Source organism: Malaclemys terrapin, chromosome 3 (assembly GCF_027887155.1).
Source record: "Malaclemys terrapin pileata isolate rMalTer1 chromosome 3, rMalTer1.hap1, whole genome shotgun sequence".
NCBI lineage: Eukaryota > Metazoa > Chordata > Testudines > Emydidae > Malaclemys > Malaclemys terrapin.
The window spans coordinates 161,783,327-161,803,549 of NC_071507.1; the positions used below are offsets into that span (position 1 = coordinate 161,783,327).

Consider the following 20,223-nt stretch of genomic DNA (forward strand, 5'->3'; position numbering starts at 1 on the left):
ACTGCAAGAAGAGAGGAATTTTTCTTGTGTTTAAGGCTCTGCATTAGGACCCAGTACAGTGAGAGTTTGTTCCTGGCTGTGTCACAGATTTCCCATGTCATGCTGGACAAGATTATCCTAACGTTTAGACACAAGGTAGCTGAACTAAGATTGCACAGGCAACCCTAGGGCCCTACCAAATTCACAGTCCATTTTGGTCAATTTCACAGTTGTAGGATTTTTAAAATAGTAAATTTCATGATTTCAGCTTTTTAAATCAGAAATTTCACAGTGTTATAATTGTGGGGTCCTGACCCAAAAAGGAGTTGTGGGGGGGTTGCAAGGTTATTGTAGGGGGTGCTTGCGGTATTGCCACCCTTACTTCTGCACTGCTGCTGGCGGTGGCGCTGCCTTCAGAGCTGAGCAGCTGGAGAGCGGCAACTGCTGCCCGAGAGCCCAGCTCTGAAGGCAGAGCCACTGCCAGCAGCAGCACAGAAGGATGGCATGGTATGGTGTTGCCACCCTTGCTTCTGTGCTACTGCCTGCAGACCTGGGCCCTCAGTTAGCAGCCTCCACTCTCCGACTCTGAAGGCAGCAGCGCAGAAGTAAGGGTGGCACGGTGTGGTATTGCCACCCTTACTTCTGTGCTGCTGCTTGTGGGGCGCTGCTTTCAGAGCTGGGTGCCTGGCCAGCAGCTGCTGATCTCTGGCTGCCCAGCTCTGAAGTCAGCACAGAAATAAGGGTGGCAATACCATGAACCGCTAAAATAACTGTGTGACCCCCCTGCAACTCCCTTTTGGGTTAGGACCCCCAGTTCTCCCCACAAAATCTGTATAGTATAGGGTAAAAGCACACAAAAGACCAGATTTCATGGGGAGAGACCAGATTTCATGGTCCGTGATGTGTTTTAAATGGCCGTGAATTTGGTAGGGTGCTAATTATAGCATATCCTAACTTTTGAGTGCTGGACTTTACAACCTTAACCATTATTTCAATATTTTTTTTACTTGTAATCTGAATATGCAGTAGTACCAAATAATTAGTGGCTTGTTATTTAAGACACTTTTTGCAACCCTCTGAATTTTTATATGGCTGTTTCTAAATCCACTTGTTTTCAATCCATTGTCTGTTATGTTATCTAATAACATAAGATGCTCTTTACAAAAAAACAATTTTATTTTTGGTGGTATAACTACTAAGACCAAAATTTTCAAAGGTAGGTGTCTCAAGTTAGTCATTTAAATCCGCATTAGGCACCTAAATGATAGTGGCCTAATTTTCGAAGGAGCTGATGATCTGGAATTCCCAGTGGAGTCTGTTACTCTTAGCTCAGCACCTCTCAGTGTCAGACCACTTTTATTTAGGTCCCTAAATGTAGATTTAGTTGACTAACTTCAGAACATCAGTTTTAAAATATTTTTCAAAGGTGTGCTTTGTATTCTGTGACTTTGTATAAATGACATTATTGTGGGATTCTATATTCTTTGTCACTGAATTCAATATTAAACTTGCTCAATTTACATGTTGTTAAATGACTTCTCACAGTTCCAATTCAAACTAGGCTTTAAGTCTCAATCTGTGATCTTCCTCTTCCTCTATCATCAGGAATTTACCCGGTAATTTTGCTGACAATGTGTGAGGCTGAACACAATCTGGTTTACTATTCCAGAACTGCATGTGCTCTGCAGTTCTTACAGTAGTAAACTATTGTTTGGAACCAAATCTTTGTTCCTTTAAAGTCAATGGGAATTTCGCCATTGATGTTTGAGACAAAGAACCACGATCAGATCCTTTGTTGGTAAATTAAACAGAGAGCGTTCAAATACAGTGAACTAATATATTGAGTAAGAATATTTTTGGTGGTTTTGCTTTCTGATCATAAAGATGGTCTAGTTATCTTTGGGAAACTGCAGTTTTCTTTTGCCTTTTTATGGGCCTGATCCAAACCGCATTGAAATAGTTGGAAAGACTCCCACTGACTTCTGTATGCATTGGCTAAAGTTCTAAGAGGGGTTACAAAGGATAAGCACCTTGAGGCAGTAGCTGTTGATTAAAAGGTTTTAACCATGTCCATCTTAGCTGTTTCACTTTAATTAGAGCCAAACTCAATAAAAATCTGGCGTCAGGATAATCCTTGGTAGAGACCTACAGACAGATGAAGTTTGGTTCAGGGTGGTATTGACTAACGTATTTTATTGAGTTTTATTTTATTTGTTTTTATTTCTACTGTTTTCTTTTTCATGTTCTATAACATCCTAAATATGGGATATTATGTACTATCGTTAGGGCCCAATCTTCCAAGCCCTACATAAGAAGTCAGTGGGAGTTTCCCCATAGGATCAGGCTCTTTGTATTATAGCAATTACGCTTTCAAAAAAATTATCTGGGCTTACAGCCAATGTTCTGTGGAACAATATTCCTTCAAGGCCTGAATTCCTGAAGCTCAGAAATATGCTTGGATAAAAGTTACTTTCAACTAATTGTAAACTTCTCTTTCATATGTCTTTGTGCTCTGATGTGTAACTTCTTCTCTACAGGGAGACCCTGGACAACCTGGGAATCATGGTTATCCTGGACAGCCTGGTCCAGATGGTAAGCCTGTGAGTACTAAAAACTTAGTCATATAAAGTACTGTAAATGCAAAACTAACGGTAAAGGAAAAAAATCTTTAATATGTCATGTTCTATAGCATTGTGAATTATAGGCTAAGCTGCATCAGAATTTAACAATTCTATGAACATTTTGATTGTTAGATTAAAAGCCATCAAATGATAGCATGAAACTAGAGACTTGCCTGAATGAAAACCCAGGATATGAACATCCCTAAATTTGTGGGACATTTGAATCCAAAGTTCAGATTTTGAACTGATCTCGTCATGTGACATGTGCGGATACAATGGCTTAAAGCAACAACCCAATAAGCAGTTTACTTTTTCTCAGTGTTAATATGGCCCTTATATTGTGCTCGAAAATGTTTGGGATTTTTCATACAAGAGTATCCCAGAATTAGAATTAAAAACAGTACCCTGCTTTGAAATATATATATATTCCCACACACTGTAGTTTGTTTTTTAACTTACTATTGTTGGTTTATGAATGTATGTTTTATGAAAACAGTAGGTGAATGACAGGTGTTCCTATAAAGAAAATGGCAAATTTGGTGATGGTCAGTTTGGTCTTTAGTTTTAGAATTTTTTTTTAAATTGTGTTAAAAATCCCAAAGCAGTAAAGTAGCCTTAGGTTCCATAAAAGAAATTAGAACTCTGATCGAAGTGGAAGCTTCTGAGAAGTTGACACCCAAGATCTTAATGCTCATTAAATGCATAGTGTTTACAGTTCATAGGTTTCATTCTGTGTTCCTGAGCCACTGGTGTGTGTGCCTAAGGTGTATTGGGAAGATAAAGGTGAAAGACTCAGAGACTTCGACCACCCAAATTCCTGTCCTAAGAATGTAGACCCCAGTGTGGCTTCTTCTTTATTAGTTTGTTGTAAAAAAAAATGCAAAAGACAGTGGAGGGCATTTAAAAATAGTTTAATTTTGAAAAGAGAATAATTTCTCTGGAAGCTACTATGACGTGAAAAAATAATTCTAGTGAAAGAAATGGAAGAAATCTGTGAGTGCATATACACGTACACAGACATACACACACACACACATGCATTTCGACGTACACATACCGCAGATACCTGTATTAGGGGTTGTTAATCTTTAATAATGTTTACCCTTTTGTTTTTACTGGGGAGGAGTAAATGATCAGCTCTAAATGGTTCCTTGGACATTAGGAAAGACTTGTTGATGTACATCACTAGCAACATACATATCTTAAATAATATGAATAACGATCAAACTGGAAGTGCAAATACTCAAACAGGACATGGAAGAAGATGGTGAAGGGCAGAGGTTAACTGGAATAAGCCTTCAGTTTTCCGTATAAATGAGTTGTCCTTTGGAAACTGGCATTGTAAGATGAAAATTGATGAAGAATATAAACTAAGGATAAGGCTATACTGCAATGTATTGAGTTTGCAGAAAATGTCTAGTGGGGGTACCACAGATCCAGTCTTATTTTAAAATCTTCCTTGTTGATGTGGTAGAGGAGGAAAAATCTGTTCATAGCATTTTCAGGTGGTTCAAATTGGAAGGAGTTGCAAATATCATTAAGGATGAAGATAAAAAGGGGACTTTAGAAAGATGGGCAAAAAAGGGGTGGGGGAAGTTGACTGCAGAGAAGGCTAATACAGTTTAAGCAGCGGCATCATGTCATGGAGATAATGTTCTACATTTTTGGTGAGACTGCAGCAGGAATATTGTGTTAAATTTCCACTGTATTATCAGAAATGGACAAACTGTAGAGAAGAGATGAGCAGTTTCAGCTCAGCTCTGTATATGGTGCACTATGTAGCTGTGCCACCCCAGGAGAAGAACCAGGAAGAACCTGTGATTCAGAGTCACAACTCCTCTCCAAATTCCCTCTTGTTCTGGGAAGGTGAGGGGCAAGTAAAATTGCAAAAAATCCTTTAAAAGTGAGAGTCCTAGTTGTGTTTAAGGGCGATACAGTTGAGTCCTTAAGGTTCAAATAATTTACCATAAATGATTGGGAAAAGGGGGTGAAAAATGAGCTGGCAAAGTTTGCAGATAGTACAAAATTAGTCAAGATTGTTAAGTTCAAAGCTGACTGAGAAGAGTTACAAAGGGATTTCACAAAACTGAATGACGGGGTGACAAAATGGGAGATGAAATTCAATATTGATAAATGTAAAGTAATGCACATTGGAAAATATAATCCCAACTCTACATACAAAATGATGAGGTCTAAATTAGCTCTTACTCCTCAAGAAAGATATCTTGGAGTCTTTGTGGATAGTTTTTTGAAAATATTTGCTTAATGTGTAGCAGCAGTCATAAAAGCTAACAGAATGTTAGGAACCATTAGGAGAGTGATAGATAATAAGACAGAAAATATCATAATGCTACTATATAAATCCATGGTATGACCACACCTTGAATACTGTGTGCAGTTCTGGTCCTCCCATCTCAAAAATGATGTATAAGAATTGAAAGTAGTGCAGTGAAAGTCAGCAAAAATGATTTGGGGTATGGAACAGCTTCCACATGAGGAGAAATTAAAAAGTCTGGGACTGTCCAGCTTAGAAAAAAGATGACTAAGGGAGGGATATGATAGAGGTCTATAAAATCATGACTGGTATGGAGAAAGTGAATAGTGAAGTGTTATTTACTCTTTCACAGACACAAGAACTATGGGTCATCCAATTAAATTAGCAGCAGGTTTAAAACAAACATAAGGAAGTACTTCTTCACACATGGTAAGCCTGGTGGAACTCATTGCCAGGGGATGTTGTGAAGGCAAAAAGTAAAACTGGAGTAAAAAAAATTAGGCAAGTTCATGGAGGATAAGTCCATTAATGGCTATAAACTAAGATGGTCAGGGATGCCTCCCCATGTGCTGGGGTTCCCTAAACCTTCAGCTGTCCAAAGCTGGGATTGGACAATGGGATGGATCACTCAAAATTGCCCTGTTGTGTTCATTGTCTCTGAAGCATCTGGCACTGGCCACTGTCAGAGACTGGATACTGGTCTAGATGGACCATTGGGCTGATCTAGTATGGCTGTTCTTATGCTATGTACCAGGTAACTAGAGATGGGCTGAAACCAAAATTCTGATAAGAATAACTCTGATTTTGGCAAAGTCTGTATTTGGGTCCAAACTTTGTAACTCTTCTTATTTTTTTCATCTATATTTTGATCAATTTGCTTTAAAAATGTTCTGCAGATTCTTAAAACATTTCCACAGATTTTGGTATATCTCCTACAAGTTTCCTGGGCTCTCATTAAGTGATGTGGCCTTGGCTTTATTACTTTTCATAAGGATATTACCTGCCATTTTTACAACTTAATTAATACATTTAAAGTTCTGTGTTTAGTAAGAACTTTAAATACCGATAGTAATACATTTGGTTTCTGTAAAAACAACAAGGAGTCTGGTGGCACCTTAAAGACGAACAGATTTATTTGGGCATAAACTTTTGTGGGTAAAAAACCTCACTTCTTCAGATGCATAGAGTCATGCATCCGAAGAAGTGAGGCGTTTTACCCACAAAAGCTTATGCCCAAATAAACCTGTTAGTCTTTAAGGTGCCACCGGACTCCTTGTTTTTGTGGATACGATTAACATGGCTACCCCCTGATTTAGTTTCTGTGTGTTGAAAGAATGAGATTAATACTTGTTTGGAACTATGTGCCGTAAAGCTTATTAATTTTGCAAGTTAAATAGAGAAACCTCTATGCTGTACTTTATAAAATGTCCAATTTCTCCTGTTTGGTTGCTTAGTTACATTTTGGCCATGTACTTGGGGATGACAGATGGTTGATTATAATTATAGTGATTCCTTTTGGATACAGTATTACTGTGAAGAGCAACAGTACAAGAAATGTACTTATTTCCAGGAACTGAAAATTACACTGAGCTGAAGTCCAGGACTTGGTATATTAAGTCCTGGAGGAATGTTAAAATAGCACTGATGACCCAAGGGACCACTGACAAATTTTCAGTATCTTCAAAAGCTGAGATTCTCATCTTTCATATGTTCTGTAATTCTAACCATGTGGTATGTTGGATATCTCTTCCTGATTCTCAGAATTCTGGTTACATTGTTGTGTGTGTGTGTGTGTGTGTGTGTGTGTGTGTATATCCCCCTTGCCTCAATTACCACCAGATTGCAATGGCCATTATTCTGAAAGCTGTTAGAGCTAGAATTAATTACACTCTTTGAAAGGGGAGAATCCTTGCTTTCGAATGGTCTAAAGCAGAGGTGGGCAAACTACGGCCTGGGGGCCACATCCGACTCTCCAGGCATTTTAATCTGGCCCTCGAGCTCCTGCCGGGAAGTGGGGTTTGGGGCTTGCTTGTCTCCGGCGCTCCAGCTGGGGAATGGGGTTGGGGTCTTGCCCCACTCTGCACAGCTCCCTGAAGCAGCGGCAGGTTCCAACTCCAGCTCCTATGCGTAGGGGGAGCCAGGGGGCTCTGCATGCTGCCTCCTCCCCAAGTGCTGCCCTCATAGCTCCCATTGGCCGGGAACCCCAGCCAATGGGAGCTGCAGGGGCGGTGCCTGTGCACAGGGCAGCGCGCAGAGCCGCCTGGCTGCGCCTCTGCATAGGAGCCGGAGGGGGGACATGTTGCTGTTTCTGGGAGCTGCTTCAGGTAAGTGTCACCCGGAGGCTGGCCCCCTGATGCTTTCCTGTGCCCCAACCCCCTGCCCCAGCTCTGATCCCCCTCCCGCCCTCCAAACCCCTCGGACCTAGCCCAGAGCACCCTCCTGCGCCCCCAACTCCTCATCCCCAGCCCCACCCCAGAGCCTGCACCCCCAGCCGGAGCCCTCCTGCCCTCCTGCACCCCAACCCCAATTTAATGAGCATTCATGGCCCACCATTCAATTTCCATACCCAGATATAGCCCTGGGGCCAAAAAGTTTGCCCACCCCTGGTCTAAAGCATTAATTTCTAACCCAAGATATTCATGAAAATATTGGCTAACATTGGAATAGATGGATGTGGAGTGAAACAATGCAAATCAGTAATCAGAATAACCTGGTTTTAAGACATGGATATCACCTAAGTATCCAGTTGTGCTTTTAGGCACAGCCCTAAGCTGCCTCATCTTAGTAATAGTCCCTGGAGGCGTTATGACTTAGACACCTCCCTGAGGCAAAATTCCCTCACTGTTTCCCCCTTGTTTGAGGGGAGTAGTAATTTTCTGCTGTCCTATACAAGCTGCAAATTTTCACATCCTGTGGGCTGGCCAGTGGGCTAAGTCAAGGCTTTGCCCATTCCTCAATCACTCAGGAATTAGGTCTAATTCCACTCTTTTCCTTGAATTTGCATTTTCTCTGCAAAATCATTAGCAATTTGTACCTTTATTTTGGCCACAACCATCCTTATGTGCACAACCTTGTCAGGGCCGGCTCCGGGCACCAGCCTGGCAAGCAGGTGCTTGGGGTGGCCACTCTGGAGGGGGGCGGCACGTCCAGCTATTCGGCGGCAGTTCGGCGGACGGTCCCTTACTCCTGCTCAGAGCGAAGGACCTCCTGCCGAATTGCCGCCGCAGATCGCGATTGTGATCGCGGCTTTTTTTTTTTTTTTTTTTTTTTTTTTTTTTTTTTTGGCTGCTTGGGGCAGCCAAAACCCTGGAGCCGGCCCTGAACCCTGTGTATTTAGTTCCTTCCTAAGAGTAGGAGTAATCTGTGCAGAAGGATGTTCTTAGAAATTCTTGACAAATATATGTGCCATAGGTACTTAGAAGACCTAGTGATGGCCAAATGGATTATAGACAACATTCCGGCACTCTTTTGCTTTTAGCTGCTGACCACAGGTTTTCTAACATGTGTCTCTGTCCAATATCAGCCAGAATTTGACTGTATTTTATTTATTCTTTGTATTGTGGTTTAAGATTTCCAGAAAACAGATATTTGTACAAGGGTATACATTTCCTGACTGTTTCTTATTGAAGAAACAAGGCTTACTGCTGTAGGCTTTGTTAAGATGTACTCAAAGCAATTTTGGGAAACAATTGTTGTCATTTTTGCATATCCTTTCATGTTTCTTGGTTTCTGTTTCAATACTATTCATCTTCCCAGGAGAATCATAACTTGTAATATAACAAATTATGGAGGAAAAATAACTTGATTCTATTGTCTTTCTGTAACCTTGGAATTGGCAGTCATGATTTTTTTGCCACTAATGAGTCATGATTTACAAAGATGGACATTCTGTGAACATGGAAAAGATTTACAAAACTATCTCAAAACAGTAGAGGAAAATTATGAACCTCTGATAATACAGAAAGTGAGAGATTACAAATTGCAGCAATTTGTTGAATTGAAACTCATATTAATTGAAGTAATTTTGATTAAATGCTTCAGTTTTCTGAGCTGACTTATTTTGCGAATATTCAGCTGTCGCTATTTGCACTTGTTCTTTGTAAGAACAAATCGCAGACCTATTAGGTCATCTCCAACCCTAGCCAGTGCATTATTGTTTCTTACAGTAGATTCTTGAGTGCTTTCCAGTCTAGTTTTTTAGACTTGAACGATGGGACTTTTACCCGTCCATGTGGGAGACCTTTGTGCAGTCTAATAGACCTCTGTATCTGTTTATCTTCATTTTTTCAGTAGTGTCCCTTGCCATAGTATCTAGGACCTTAGTGTTAGGAAATGTGTCTTGTTTAGCATACATTTTCCTTTGCTCATTTTAATCTTGTTATTCCTGATTATATCCCCTTGAGGCACCCTAAGGCTTTTTGGCTCTTACCCCGTAATATGCTTGCAGATGGTTATCATGTTCATGTTATTTGTTTAATCAAATTATGTGTGTATGAAAAACTTGAGGTTATGATGTAGTATTTTATAATCTTGCCTGGGAAGTGAGTACTTCCAGACCCCAGATCAGTTTTGATGCTCTTCTCTAAACTCCCTCCAGTTTGCCTCTCTCTTTCTGATATTCATTGTTTCTGAACTGTATGGTGGGGCAACAAGTGTTGCTTGTTTCTTTGTTTACATAAAGAATGTATTTAATTTATTTATTTTTTCATTTAAAAAATAGCTTAGTTTCAAATAATTACAATGAATTGTCTATGGTTTAAAGATCATGCATGAGCAGTTCGTTGCAAGTGTTCAATATTCACAATTTAACTATGTTATTTAGTGTTGGTTGGATATAGAAACTATATTGTATGTGTATATCTTCTGAGTAGATGTGTGTATCCCTTAGAATTGGGTTTCTTGTGTTAGACAAATTCAGAATTTGCTTTTCATGAATATTCTCAAACATTACTCTAAAATTAGCTGTTTCCCTGAATATTTCCATAGTAAACTTGTTTCCTAGAATATTCATGGAAAATGAATGTTAGTGGGATCCAAACACGATCAAAGTGCATTTGTTAAATGTGAAAAAATAGTCGCTGAAGTTCTCTGTTTTGTTTTGTTTTGTTTTTGCTGTAATCACCAGCTCTACTTAATGTACCCATTCCTATAGCTTAACGTTAGTTGAAGTACTTAGAATGAGCATGGCTGGGCCCAATTATACAATCTTTACTCACGAGAGTAGTCCCATTGACTTCAAAAGCACAGAAATGAGAACCTGTAGTACCATAATAAAGAGAGAAATATTTCTACTCTCTCAAAATTTCTTGACCTAAATTATCACAGACCAGTATCAATAGAAATAGCTTCTGTAAATGAGTCTAAAATTTTATTTTAATCTAAGTAGTAATTGTAATGGGCCCTTATCCAGCTGAGAAAGAAGGCTGGAGTAGCTGGCCCATAGAACATTCAAGGGCCTCCCTGACTTTGCAGTCCCAAAGGCTGTTCTCTGTTCCAAGGGATTCTTTATATGTGTCAGGGAAGAACTCAAAATATTACCATGATAAAACAGCATCTTCTGCTCTTACGCAAAGGATACTTAAGGGCAATAAAGAAGATAGGTTATTGACCTGCTTGTTGAAAAGAATGCATGAAAACACTAATTCATAAAATTTGAACTCTGAACAGATGGTTGACAAGTCTGGGCTATTTTCCAGTCTCCTATTTAGCTTCATTCATGGAATTTTAAAAGCTTTTATTGTCTTTTTACAGTGTTCAGTAAGTGATGAAGAACTTTAAACCTGGCAAGGTTGAGTTTACTGAGATATCCAGCTGCAAACTCAGTATTCAGATTACTGTTCTTGACATTCTTAAAGCTATCAAAAGTCTCACCTAATAAAGTACCTTTTGAAGGTTCTAGTCTTTCCTTTTACATTGAGCTGCAGGATTTTGTTACATGCTTACTATCCAAATGTCACTAATATTTGTCAAGTATCAGAGGGGTAGCTGTGTTAGTTTAGATCTGTAAAAAGCAACAGAGAGTCCTGTGGCACCTTTAAGACTAACAGATGTATTGGAGCATAAGCTTTCGTGGGTGAATGCCCACTTCGTTGGATGCATGCATGCATGCACAGGACATGCATCGTCCGACATGCATCCGACGAAGTGGGCATTCACCCATGAAAGCTTATGCTCCAATACATCTGTTAGTCTTAAAGGTGCCACAGGACTCTCTGTTACTAATATTTGTGATGGTTTAATACTTACACAATGAACTTTGTATAGTAGCCAGAAACAGCAACAGCATTTTAAAAAGAAAAAAAAGTTAATAGTAATCAATGAGAGTTAGGTGCCTAAATATCTTTGAGGTTCTGGGCATTACTTTCTTGTGTACTTAGGACCCCTCTTGCCACCCATCTGTGGGCATGTGGTGAGCTTGAATTTACACTTCGGGCTCCATCCAGCCTCTACAGCTTCTGTCCTATGAAAGCGCCACAATCCTTGACGGTTATGCAGCCAAATGCTGCCCTTGAGTCCACGAAATAATTACTTGGTAGTATGTGGCCTCATGCGACCTACCTCTTCCCACAGGAAATATAGTCACTAAAATATCCCTAAGTGTCAAGTACCATCCCCTAATGTTCTGAAATTTCCTTCATATTGGGAAATTCGTACTGTAAATTAGGCTTCTTAAACACCACACATTTACTTTGAAGGCAGAGAGGGGCCACTCCAGACCTGGATAGTTCATTACCATTCTAGATTATTATTTTAAATAGAGTACACATTCATTTCTGGATTCTTCTAATTAACATGGCCTTGTTTATAGAAATTTTCTGATCTGTATAGCTTAACCTTTCATGAAAGTAACACAAAATTCCCCTCTTGCTTATGCGGCATATGTCCTTATTTGTCACTTTTTACATTTTCAAGAGCTAAATTATATGTAGGCAAGAACAACTACTGAGTCAGGAGTTTAGATATGTTCCTCCTATTGGCAGTCATATAGCTGAAATCCTCACATAATCATACAATTTTAGAAATACATAGTTATTCCTTTCCATGTATTCTCTAGCGTAGTGGTTACCAGAGTGATTGGTGGTCTGCAAAGCACTTGGTGGTGGTCTGTGAATGATGTTGAGTCTGCTCCTTGTTTTCACCTCTTTCAATAAATGTTCAGGATCTTCACTACAGTGGTAAACCTGGAGGCCTGTAAAAGTAGCTGGAAATTTGGAGCCAACTTAGCCCAGGTCTACACTAGCACTTATGTCAGCTAAACTTTTGTCTTTCAGGGAAGTGAAAGAACACCCCCCTGAGTGACATAAGTTTTGCTGGCATAAGTGCTCATATGCACAGTGCTCTGGTGACAGCAGACTCTCTCCAATTGACATAGCTACCTCTGCTCTTTGAGCTGGTTTTATTATGTCGATGGAGAGCTCTCTCTCATCGACATAACACAACTACATGAGCGCTCTTACAGCAGCACAGCTGTATCTGTACAGTAGTGAAATGGCCCTAGACTGTACTCAGACCTATTGCTATACAATGAGAGAAGAAGTGGAAATGGAAGGTTCTTTTGCCATTTTGGGTCACCAGTGGAATAAGAATGTGCAAGGCAGCAAGGGAGAAATGAGCAAGGCAGTTGATCAAGTAGGTCGAGGGGAGAAGACCAGGTAGCTGGGCAACATGTCAAGAAGAGCAAGGAAAAAGGGAAACAAGTAATAGACAAGCAAGTGCATTGATAGAGAAGGAGCAGGCAACAGGGAGGAAAAGAGAAGGGAGACAAGGCAACAGAGGAACATGTGCAGAGGTTCAGGGAAGAGAGAACATAACCAATAGGAGGCGGAGATTAAAAGAACAGCAATTTTTAAAAAATAAATGGCCAAAACAGCTATCACATTCAACAAAATACATCAAATGCTTTCCTAATATTTTTTGCTGAAGCAATTACTTTAGTCACCATGGGAATTCTGTGAGTAAGAAGGGAAGTCATCCTTATGACTGCGAGTGCGGATGTAACTGGAAGTCCACAAGATAGACCACATCTTAATGGAGAGACTACCTTATGAAAAAGTTTGAGATCCTCTCTTGCAATGTTTTGTCTGGTCTTGTTTTCTTCAGCTCCTAATAATTGTATTGCTCTTCTCAGAGCCTACTGACTACAGCAGCATTTTTTGAGTAATAAGGTCCCAAGAATTGATGCAGTATTCCAAACACACTCATCAGAGCCTTACATTTTTTATTTCTATTTCCTCTGATGCGAGATGCCTTTTGTGCAGTGTAAACCTGGATTGTCCTTTTGCTGCCCTATTGCATTGCAAATTTCTCCTAAAATTCCTTTTGAAATATTGCTTTCCGTGTTTCTCCTTCTGATTGAATGACTGGGTTTTTTTTCCTTCAGAAGATGGATTAGCTTGCAATTTTCCATCTCATTTCTTTCTATGGCCATATTTCTAATTTCTCTTGATCCCTTTTTATGTAATTTCTCTGTCCTCACTTGTGACTGCAGTGCCTCTCAATTTAGAATTTGCAAATTTATTAATATGCTATTTACTTTTCCAGATTACTATTAAAGCTGTTAAATAAAACTGGATCTACCAGCCAAAACTAAGTACCTCCTCACATCTCAGAACATTGTTGCTTATCCTGATTTTTTCTTTCTCTACAGTTCTTCCACCCTTTTTCTTTTCAAGCCATGTTGTTCCTGGGACGGGTTCTCCCTGGGTGCCACCTGGGACTGGGGTACCACTGAGCCCTCTGACCCACCAGCCTGGGCTTCCTCTCACACTGTGCTGCTGTGACAAGTTGCAAAGCCCTCCAAGCTTGCTCTTTCACCAGCATTCACACAGGTAGGGACACACCTAGCTGAAGTCACATGTAGGCTCTCTAACCACCAGCCTCCCAGCCTAGGACCCCAGAGCAGTACCGTCCTGCCCTGGTCAAATATGGCCAGTATATGGGTTTAATACCTGGTCCGCCTCTCCCTCAATGTGAAGAGAACCATGCACACTTGTGGCAACCAAACTAAGATTTTCCCCAGATACCTTAGTCAAACGCATACTGATTTGGATTAAAAAATAAAATAAGTTTTTATTAACTACAAAAGGATATAGATTTTAAGTGATTATGAGTGATAGCAAGCAGATTACCTAGTAAATAAACAAAACCGCAAACTGAACTTAACATATAAGATAGGTAGGATATGAATTAGCAAATTCTCACCCTGAGTGATAAACAAGCTGGAAGATTCTTAAGGCACAAGCTGCCTGTGCTTTGCAGCTTGGGTTTTGATACACAGGCTAGAAATCCCTTTAGGGACCATCACTTCCCCCAATTCAGTCTTTGTTGCTCAGATGTTTCCAGATGTGTTGTTGTAGGGAGAGTGAGGTATCATCATGATTTTATTTCCCCCTTTTATATCTTCTTCCCATTTACTGGAAAGCTCTTTTGCTGAGACCTGGATCAAACAGTTCACATTGTGTAGTGCTGTCTCTGAGAGGTACACAGTTCCTGGGGTAATCCTTGTGTTTGTGTCCATTTCCTCAATAAGCCATTGACATTGTTTGGCCTTTTTACTGTTGTACCTGAAAGGCTGCTTGTAGGTGTTTTCAACCCCACAACACGTTTCAGTAACACATACATAGCCAAACTTCATAACTTCACATACGATGATAGCACATACAAGCCAATGTGGTATTAATGTCTAGCAAATCAAGACTTTTAGAACGATACTTCACAAAGCATACTTTGTGCAAAACGGATCCTAATTACATGACAGTGGTGAATAAGGAGGTGCCAGGGTGTCACAGTTCCTATCCAGGACAATTTGAAAATAAGTTTTCATGAAACATGTCTGTCTGAGTTGCACTAGTGTACATGTGGAATAAGTCAGATACATGTATAAATGTCTGTTTATCTGACTTATTCCAGATGTACACCAGTGCAGCAGAGGTGTGTGAGTGTGAGAGAGAGAATAACTTGTTCATACTGGATAAGCGTGTGTGTGTGTGTGTGTGTGTGTAAAAGTAAGTAAGCCATGGACTGTGGAAAAACCAAGTCTTAGAGGTGGGTTTTGCATTTAATTCTGAATGTGGCAAGTTTAGTGATCATTTTTAGCTCCTCTGGAAGTGAGTTCCATAGCCCTGCCCAGCTCCCATGGAAGTTCTCTCCTGTGTTCATGAGGTGCCCCCTGTATTTAACACTTTTGTGCTTCGAGTGGAATATGATTGTCACGATAGGTCATACTCATAGAGGGAGAAGCAATCTTTCAAGTAGCTAGGTACACTCTCATTGAGGGCTTTGAATATCAGGAAAGAGATATTGATTTGAACTCTATATTCACCTGGGAACCAGTGCAGAGGTTGAAGTTTGAGGAGTTATGCTGATGGCCACCTGTGTAGAAAGTAAAAAGGTTGCTGCATTGATTGCCCATCTCTGTGAGTTATGAGTAGGGCCCTACCAAATTCATGGCAATGGAAAAATGTGTCACGGACCATGAAATCTGGTCTTTTGTGTGCTTTTACCCTATACTATACAGAATTCACAGGGGAGACCAGTGTTTCTTAAACTGGCTGTCCTGACCCAAAAGGCAGTTGCAGGGGGATTGCAAGGTTATTTTAGCGGGGTCATGGTATTGCCACCCTTTTCTGTGCTGTGATCAAAGCTGGGTGGCCAGAGGGTGGCAGCTGTTGGCCAGGCACCTAGCTCTGAAGGCAGCATTCTGCCAGCAGCAGTGCAGAAGTAAGGGTGCCAATACCATACCGTGCCATTCTTACTTCTACGCTACTGCTGGCCGCGGCTCTGCCTTCCGAGCTGGGCTCCCGGCCAGCAGCCACCACTCTCTGAAGGCAGCGCCGCTGACAGCAGCACCGCAAAAGTAAGGGTAGTTGTAATGCAACCCTCCCACCCCCCACAATAACCTTGCAGCCCTCCCACAACTCCTTTTTGGGTCAGGATCCCTAAAATTATAACACTGTGAAATTTCAAATTTAAATATCTGAAATCATGAAATTTACAATTTTTAAAATCCTATGACCGTGAAATTGACCATGAATTTGGTAGGGCCCTAATTGTGAGAATTACCCCAGCATGTTTCATTTACACCAACTAGATTATGATCACTTGTCATTTCTGTTTCTTCTTGGTTTTTTAATCCATTCTCTGTGTGTTGGTCTCTTTCCCTGTGTGTAGGTTATGTGGCTTGATGGTAGTCAAATATTTCAATAAAGTACTCCCTTCCTGCAGGATAATTTAACTAACAGATGCTATTACAAAAAGAGTGCCAGTGTATTAAAGCTGATCCTGGTAATTCCAGTTTCCAATGTGTCTGTAGTCAATAAAACAAACTTTAGGTTAGTTCTGCTCTGGAGGTTAATTCTTGTCATCTTAGCTTTGTGTGAACCTCCTTTTGAGTTTTTTTTACTTGTAGTTTCCCTGTTCCATCTTTCCACTAGGTCAACCTTTTTCAGAGCCATTTGTTCTGTTTGCAGTGAGATCATGTTACAAGGTCTATCTCTGAGCTAAATTTGCCATTTCAGAAGGCCAAGTTGGTGTCAGGACTCCCTCTTCTATCTTCCATTCACATAGTGTATTCTGAAATCAAATTCAGCCAGGAAATTATTCTTCCCTCCCTATGATCCTTCCCAATAAGAAAAAGGAGGAGAGGAAATTGCATTTCTTAGATCTGAAAAGTGCACTAAAATTTTATTTATATATGACTATTTCTTACAGAAAGTCAGACAAACTTTTTGTTTTTCTTGGATAAGAAATAAAGGGACAGACAGTTTTTAAGGCATCCTTGGCTAGTTGAATTGTTTCAGCTATTTTTGAGGCTTATAGGCAAGCTGGGAATGCTCCTCCATTTTCAGTTAAAGCTTATTCTGCAAGAACTATCTCTGGGCACTAAAAGGGAAAGACTTGCTATAGGATAGATGTGTGACAGAGCCCTAGAGTTCTGTTCCCTTCTTTGTTAAACATTACCAGTTTGGATTTTAGGGCATCTGCTCAAATTTCTTTCTGGAAAAGGGTATGGCAAGCATTGTCCCAGACAGTAATTTTGGCTTTGTTTATTAGTTACACGACTATACAACACGTTTATTGTTGTATAGAAAACAAAAAAGACTTATGAAATGGTTCCATTAGTTCTTCTTTACCAGTACAGAGATTTGGTACTAGAACTTTGTTTTAGTGAATTTGGGACTGTCTGTCTTCTCAGCATTTTTAGTTTCTCAAAATTTTACAGTAGAAGTAGTCATTTTACAGTAAGCAAAAATTCCACTTCTTTTTCTTCCTATTCTGTCAGAGGACAACTCCTCCTTCTATCTTAGGCCATATCTATACTGGTGAACTTACAGTGGCACAACTGTACCGGTTTAGCTGTGCCACTGTAAGATTATTCATATAGATGCTATTGACGACAGGAGAGAGCTCTCCCGTCAACATAATTAAACCACCTCCAACGAGCGGCGGTAGCACTGTCCACATCGGCGCTTCTGTCAGTGTAACTTATGTCGCTCAGAGGGGTGTTTTTTTCACATACGTTTTACCGACAAAAGTGCTGGTGTAGACATGGCCTTATTTTGTATGTTGGAAGCATATGTTACTTCAACTGAGTCAAATGAAAGCTCACCTTCTCCTCCTTCCCTGCTTATAATAGAATCATAGAATATCAGGGTTGGAAGGGACCTCAGGAGGTCATCTAGTCCAACCCCCTGCTCAAAGCAGGACCAATCCCCAACTAAATCATCTCAGCCCAGGGCTTTGTCAAGCCTGACCTTAAAAACCTCTAAGGAAGGAGATTCCACCACCTCCCTATTCCAGTGCTTCACCACCCTCCTTGTGAAAAAGTTTTTCCTAATATCCAACCTAAACCTCGCCCACTGCAACTTGAGACCATTACTCCTTGTTCTGTCATCTGCTACCACTGAGAACAGTCTAGCTCCATCCTCTTTGGAACCCCCTTTCAGGTAGTTGAAAGCAGCTATTAAATCCCTCCTCATTCTTCTCTTCTGGAGACTAAACAATCCCAGTTCCCTCAGCCTCTCCTCATAAGTCATGGGCTCCAGCCCCCTAATCATTTTTGTTGCCTCTGCTGGACTCTTTCCAATTTTTCCACATCCTTCTTGTAGTGTGGGGCCCAAAACTGGACACAGTACTCCAGATGAGGCCTCACCAGTGTCGAATAGAGGGAAACGATCGCGTCCCTCGATCTGCTGGCAATGATCCTACTTATACAGCCCAAAATGCCGTTAGCCTTCTTGGCAACAAGAACACACTGTTGACTCATATCCAGCTTCTCGTCCACTGTAACCCCTAGGTCCTTTTCTGCAGAACTGCTTCCTAGCCATTCAGTCCCTAATCTATAACAGTGAATGGGATTCTTCCATCCTGAGTGATCTGCACTTGTCCTTGTTGAACCTCATCAGGTTGATTTTGGCCCAATCCTCTAATTTGTCTAGGTCCCTCTGTATCCTATCCCTACCCTCCAGCGTATCTACCACTCCTCCCAGTTTAGTGTTATCTGCAAACTTGCTGAGGGTGCAGTCCACACCATCCTCCAGATCATTAATGAAGATATTGAACAAAACCAGCCCCAGGACCGACTCTTGGGGCACTCCGCTTGAAACTGGCTGCCAACTAGACATGGAGCCATTGATCACTACCCATTGAGCCTTATGTTTAAAGGCTGCCTGTAAAGCCCTGCCACTTTTAAACATGAGGTCACCTCTCATTGCAAAGCTTTGTGCAAGGCATGGTCCAGCGACTGTAGTAGTTACTCTTAAGTGTTTCTTTGGTGGAGCAGGTAACCCTTCCTGTGTGTGTGTGTGTTTGTGTGTGTGTGGAGGGGGGCATGGACTTAAATGCTGGCCAACCCACCCTTGCAATTAATGGGGCAACTCTCTTTTCTGTTAAGACAGACAAAGGGTCACATCGCTTAAGTACCATGAGGGCATTGTTTCAGTAATCTCTTCTTCCTCCAGTGCCAGTTGCTAGAGAGTGATGCCGGAGATTACCATCACTGAAACTATCTTAAATTCTCATTCCTATTCCTAATCCCCTTCCCTCATATCACTTGTTCCCCGAAACAGTGCCTGCTCCTGCTCTTAAAGGGCCAGCATGCCCTGTCACTTATCTTTAAGTGTATAGTTGACAGCTTAACAGAATTTTCAAACTGCACATGCTCAATGCAGCATTATTATTATTAACTGTTTATTTTAAAAGCAGTTATTTTAAACATAGCAAAGCAAGGTCTCGTCTATAAGGCTTATTTTCTATAACCAAATTTGAGTTTCAAAGTTCAGCCAGTTTTTGATTAGCTTCATATAAAAGACCCGTGTGTATGGGTTTTTTGTCTTTTTACAATGGAAAAATAAAAATGTGTGATACATTCCCCTCCATTCTCTTGCTTGTCAAGAATTCTAAAGCAACTGAAGGTGTTTTGCTTACTCATGAGAAAAATTCACCTTCAGTGAAGACAGAATGGCAAATTTCAGCTCCAAAAGTGAAAGTTCCACAAAGTTGAAATATGAGTCTCAAACATGAGATTCTAATGGAAACTGTTGTAGTTCTGCAGCCTTAACCTTAGTCTGTGTTACCAACTCAGTTGCTGTAACTAAGATATTTTAAATAATTGTTTGCAAACTTCTGCATATAGTTAGCTATAATGTCTTGGGTTTTTTTCTTAGGGATATCAAGGAATAGCAGGAACTCCAGGTGTTCCAGGATCCCCAGGGATTCAAGTAAGCTCCTTTTGTCTTTTCTACAATGTGGAAATCTAAGCCAAATCCTGTAAGTACTCATACTATTTCCATTTATTTCATTGAGAGTCCAGAGTGTGCAGCACTTACAGGATCTGGTCCTTATCTGTAAAAGAAATGAGTACAAAAATTTAAATGTGTATATTTTTTCTCTCTTAGGGGCCCCGTGGCTTACAAGGTATCAAGGGAGAGGCAGGGAGAGATGGTGCAAAGGTAAAAAGTTACTTTAATATTTACAGTCCTTGCTTAGTACAAGTAACGGCCTTGGTATTTCCATGTGAAACTAGTTTAAAAGTGGTTTACTACCAAGACAATAAAGTCAGAACTGGAATTTTATTCTTAGAATAGTATTTCCATTTTTAATAAGATGTATTATCTTTAAAATATTGTTGTATATACAATAATACTGTCAGTTAAGACCTTTAATGTGACTGCTAATTTCATTTTTAAAAAGTGTAGTAGATGGAAAGTGATATTGACATATGCCTGAATAGCAGGTTATCTATGATTAATGAAATTGTTCTTTTCCATCTCCTTTCTCTCTTCAGGCCTAAAGATAGCCCCCAGGATTTCCTTATTATTAGGGCCCTAATTCAGCAAAGCAGGTTGTTAA

General features: G+C 40.4%; 1 protein-coding gene across 2 annotated transcripts in view; it reads left to right on the top strand.

Moving 5' to 3' along the window:
- The window catches only part of COL21A1 (collagen type XXI alpha 1 chain), a 212,275-nt gene that overhangs the window by 87,445 nt on the left and 104,607 nt on the right, over positions 1–20,223 (top strand). The window contains exons 10-12 of one of the 2 annotated variants that reach the window (XM_054024445.1): positions 2,517–2,579; positions 19,539–19,592; positions 19,770–19,823. In XM_054024445.1, the coding sequence (XP_053880420.1) occupies positions 2,517–2,579; positions 19,539–19,592; positions 19,770–19,823 (171 nt within the window). The remainder of the gene's footprint in view (positions 1–2,516; positions 2,580–19,538; positions 19,593–19,769; positions 19,824–20,223) is intronic. The other variant, XM_054024444.1, reaches the window with a different exon arrangement.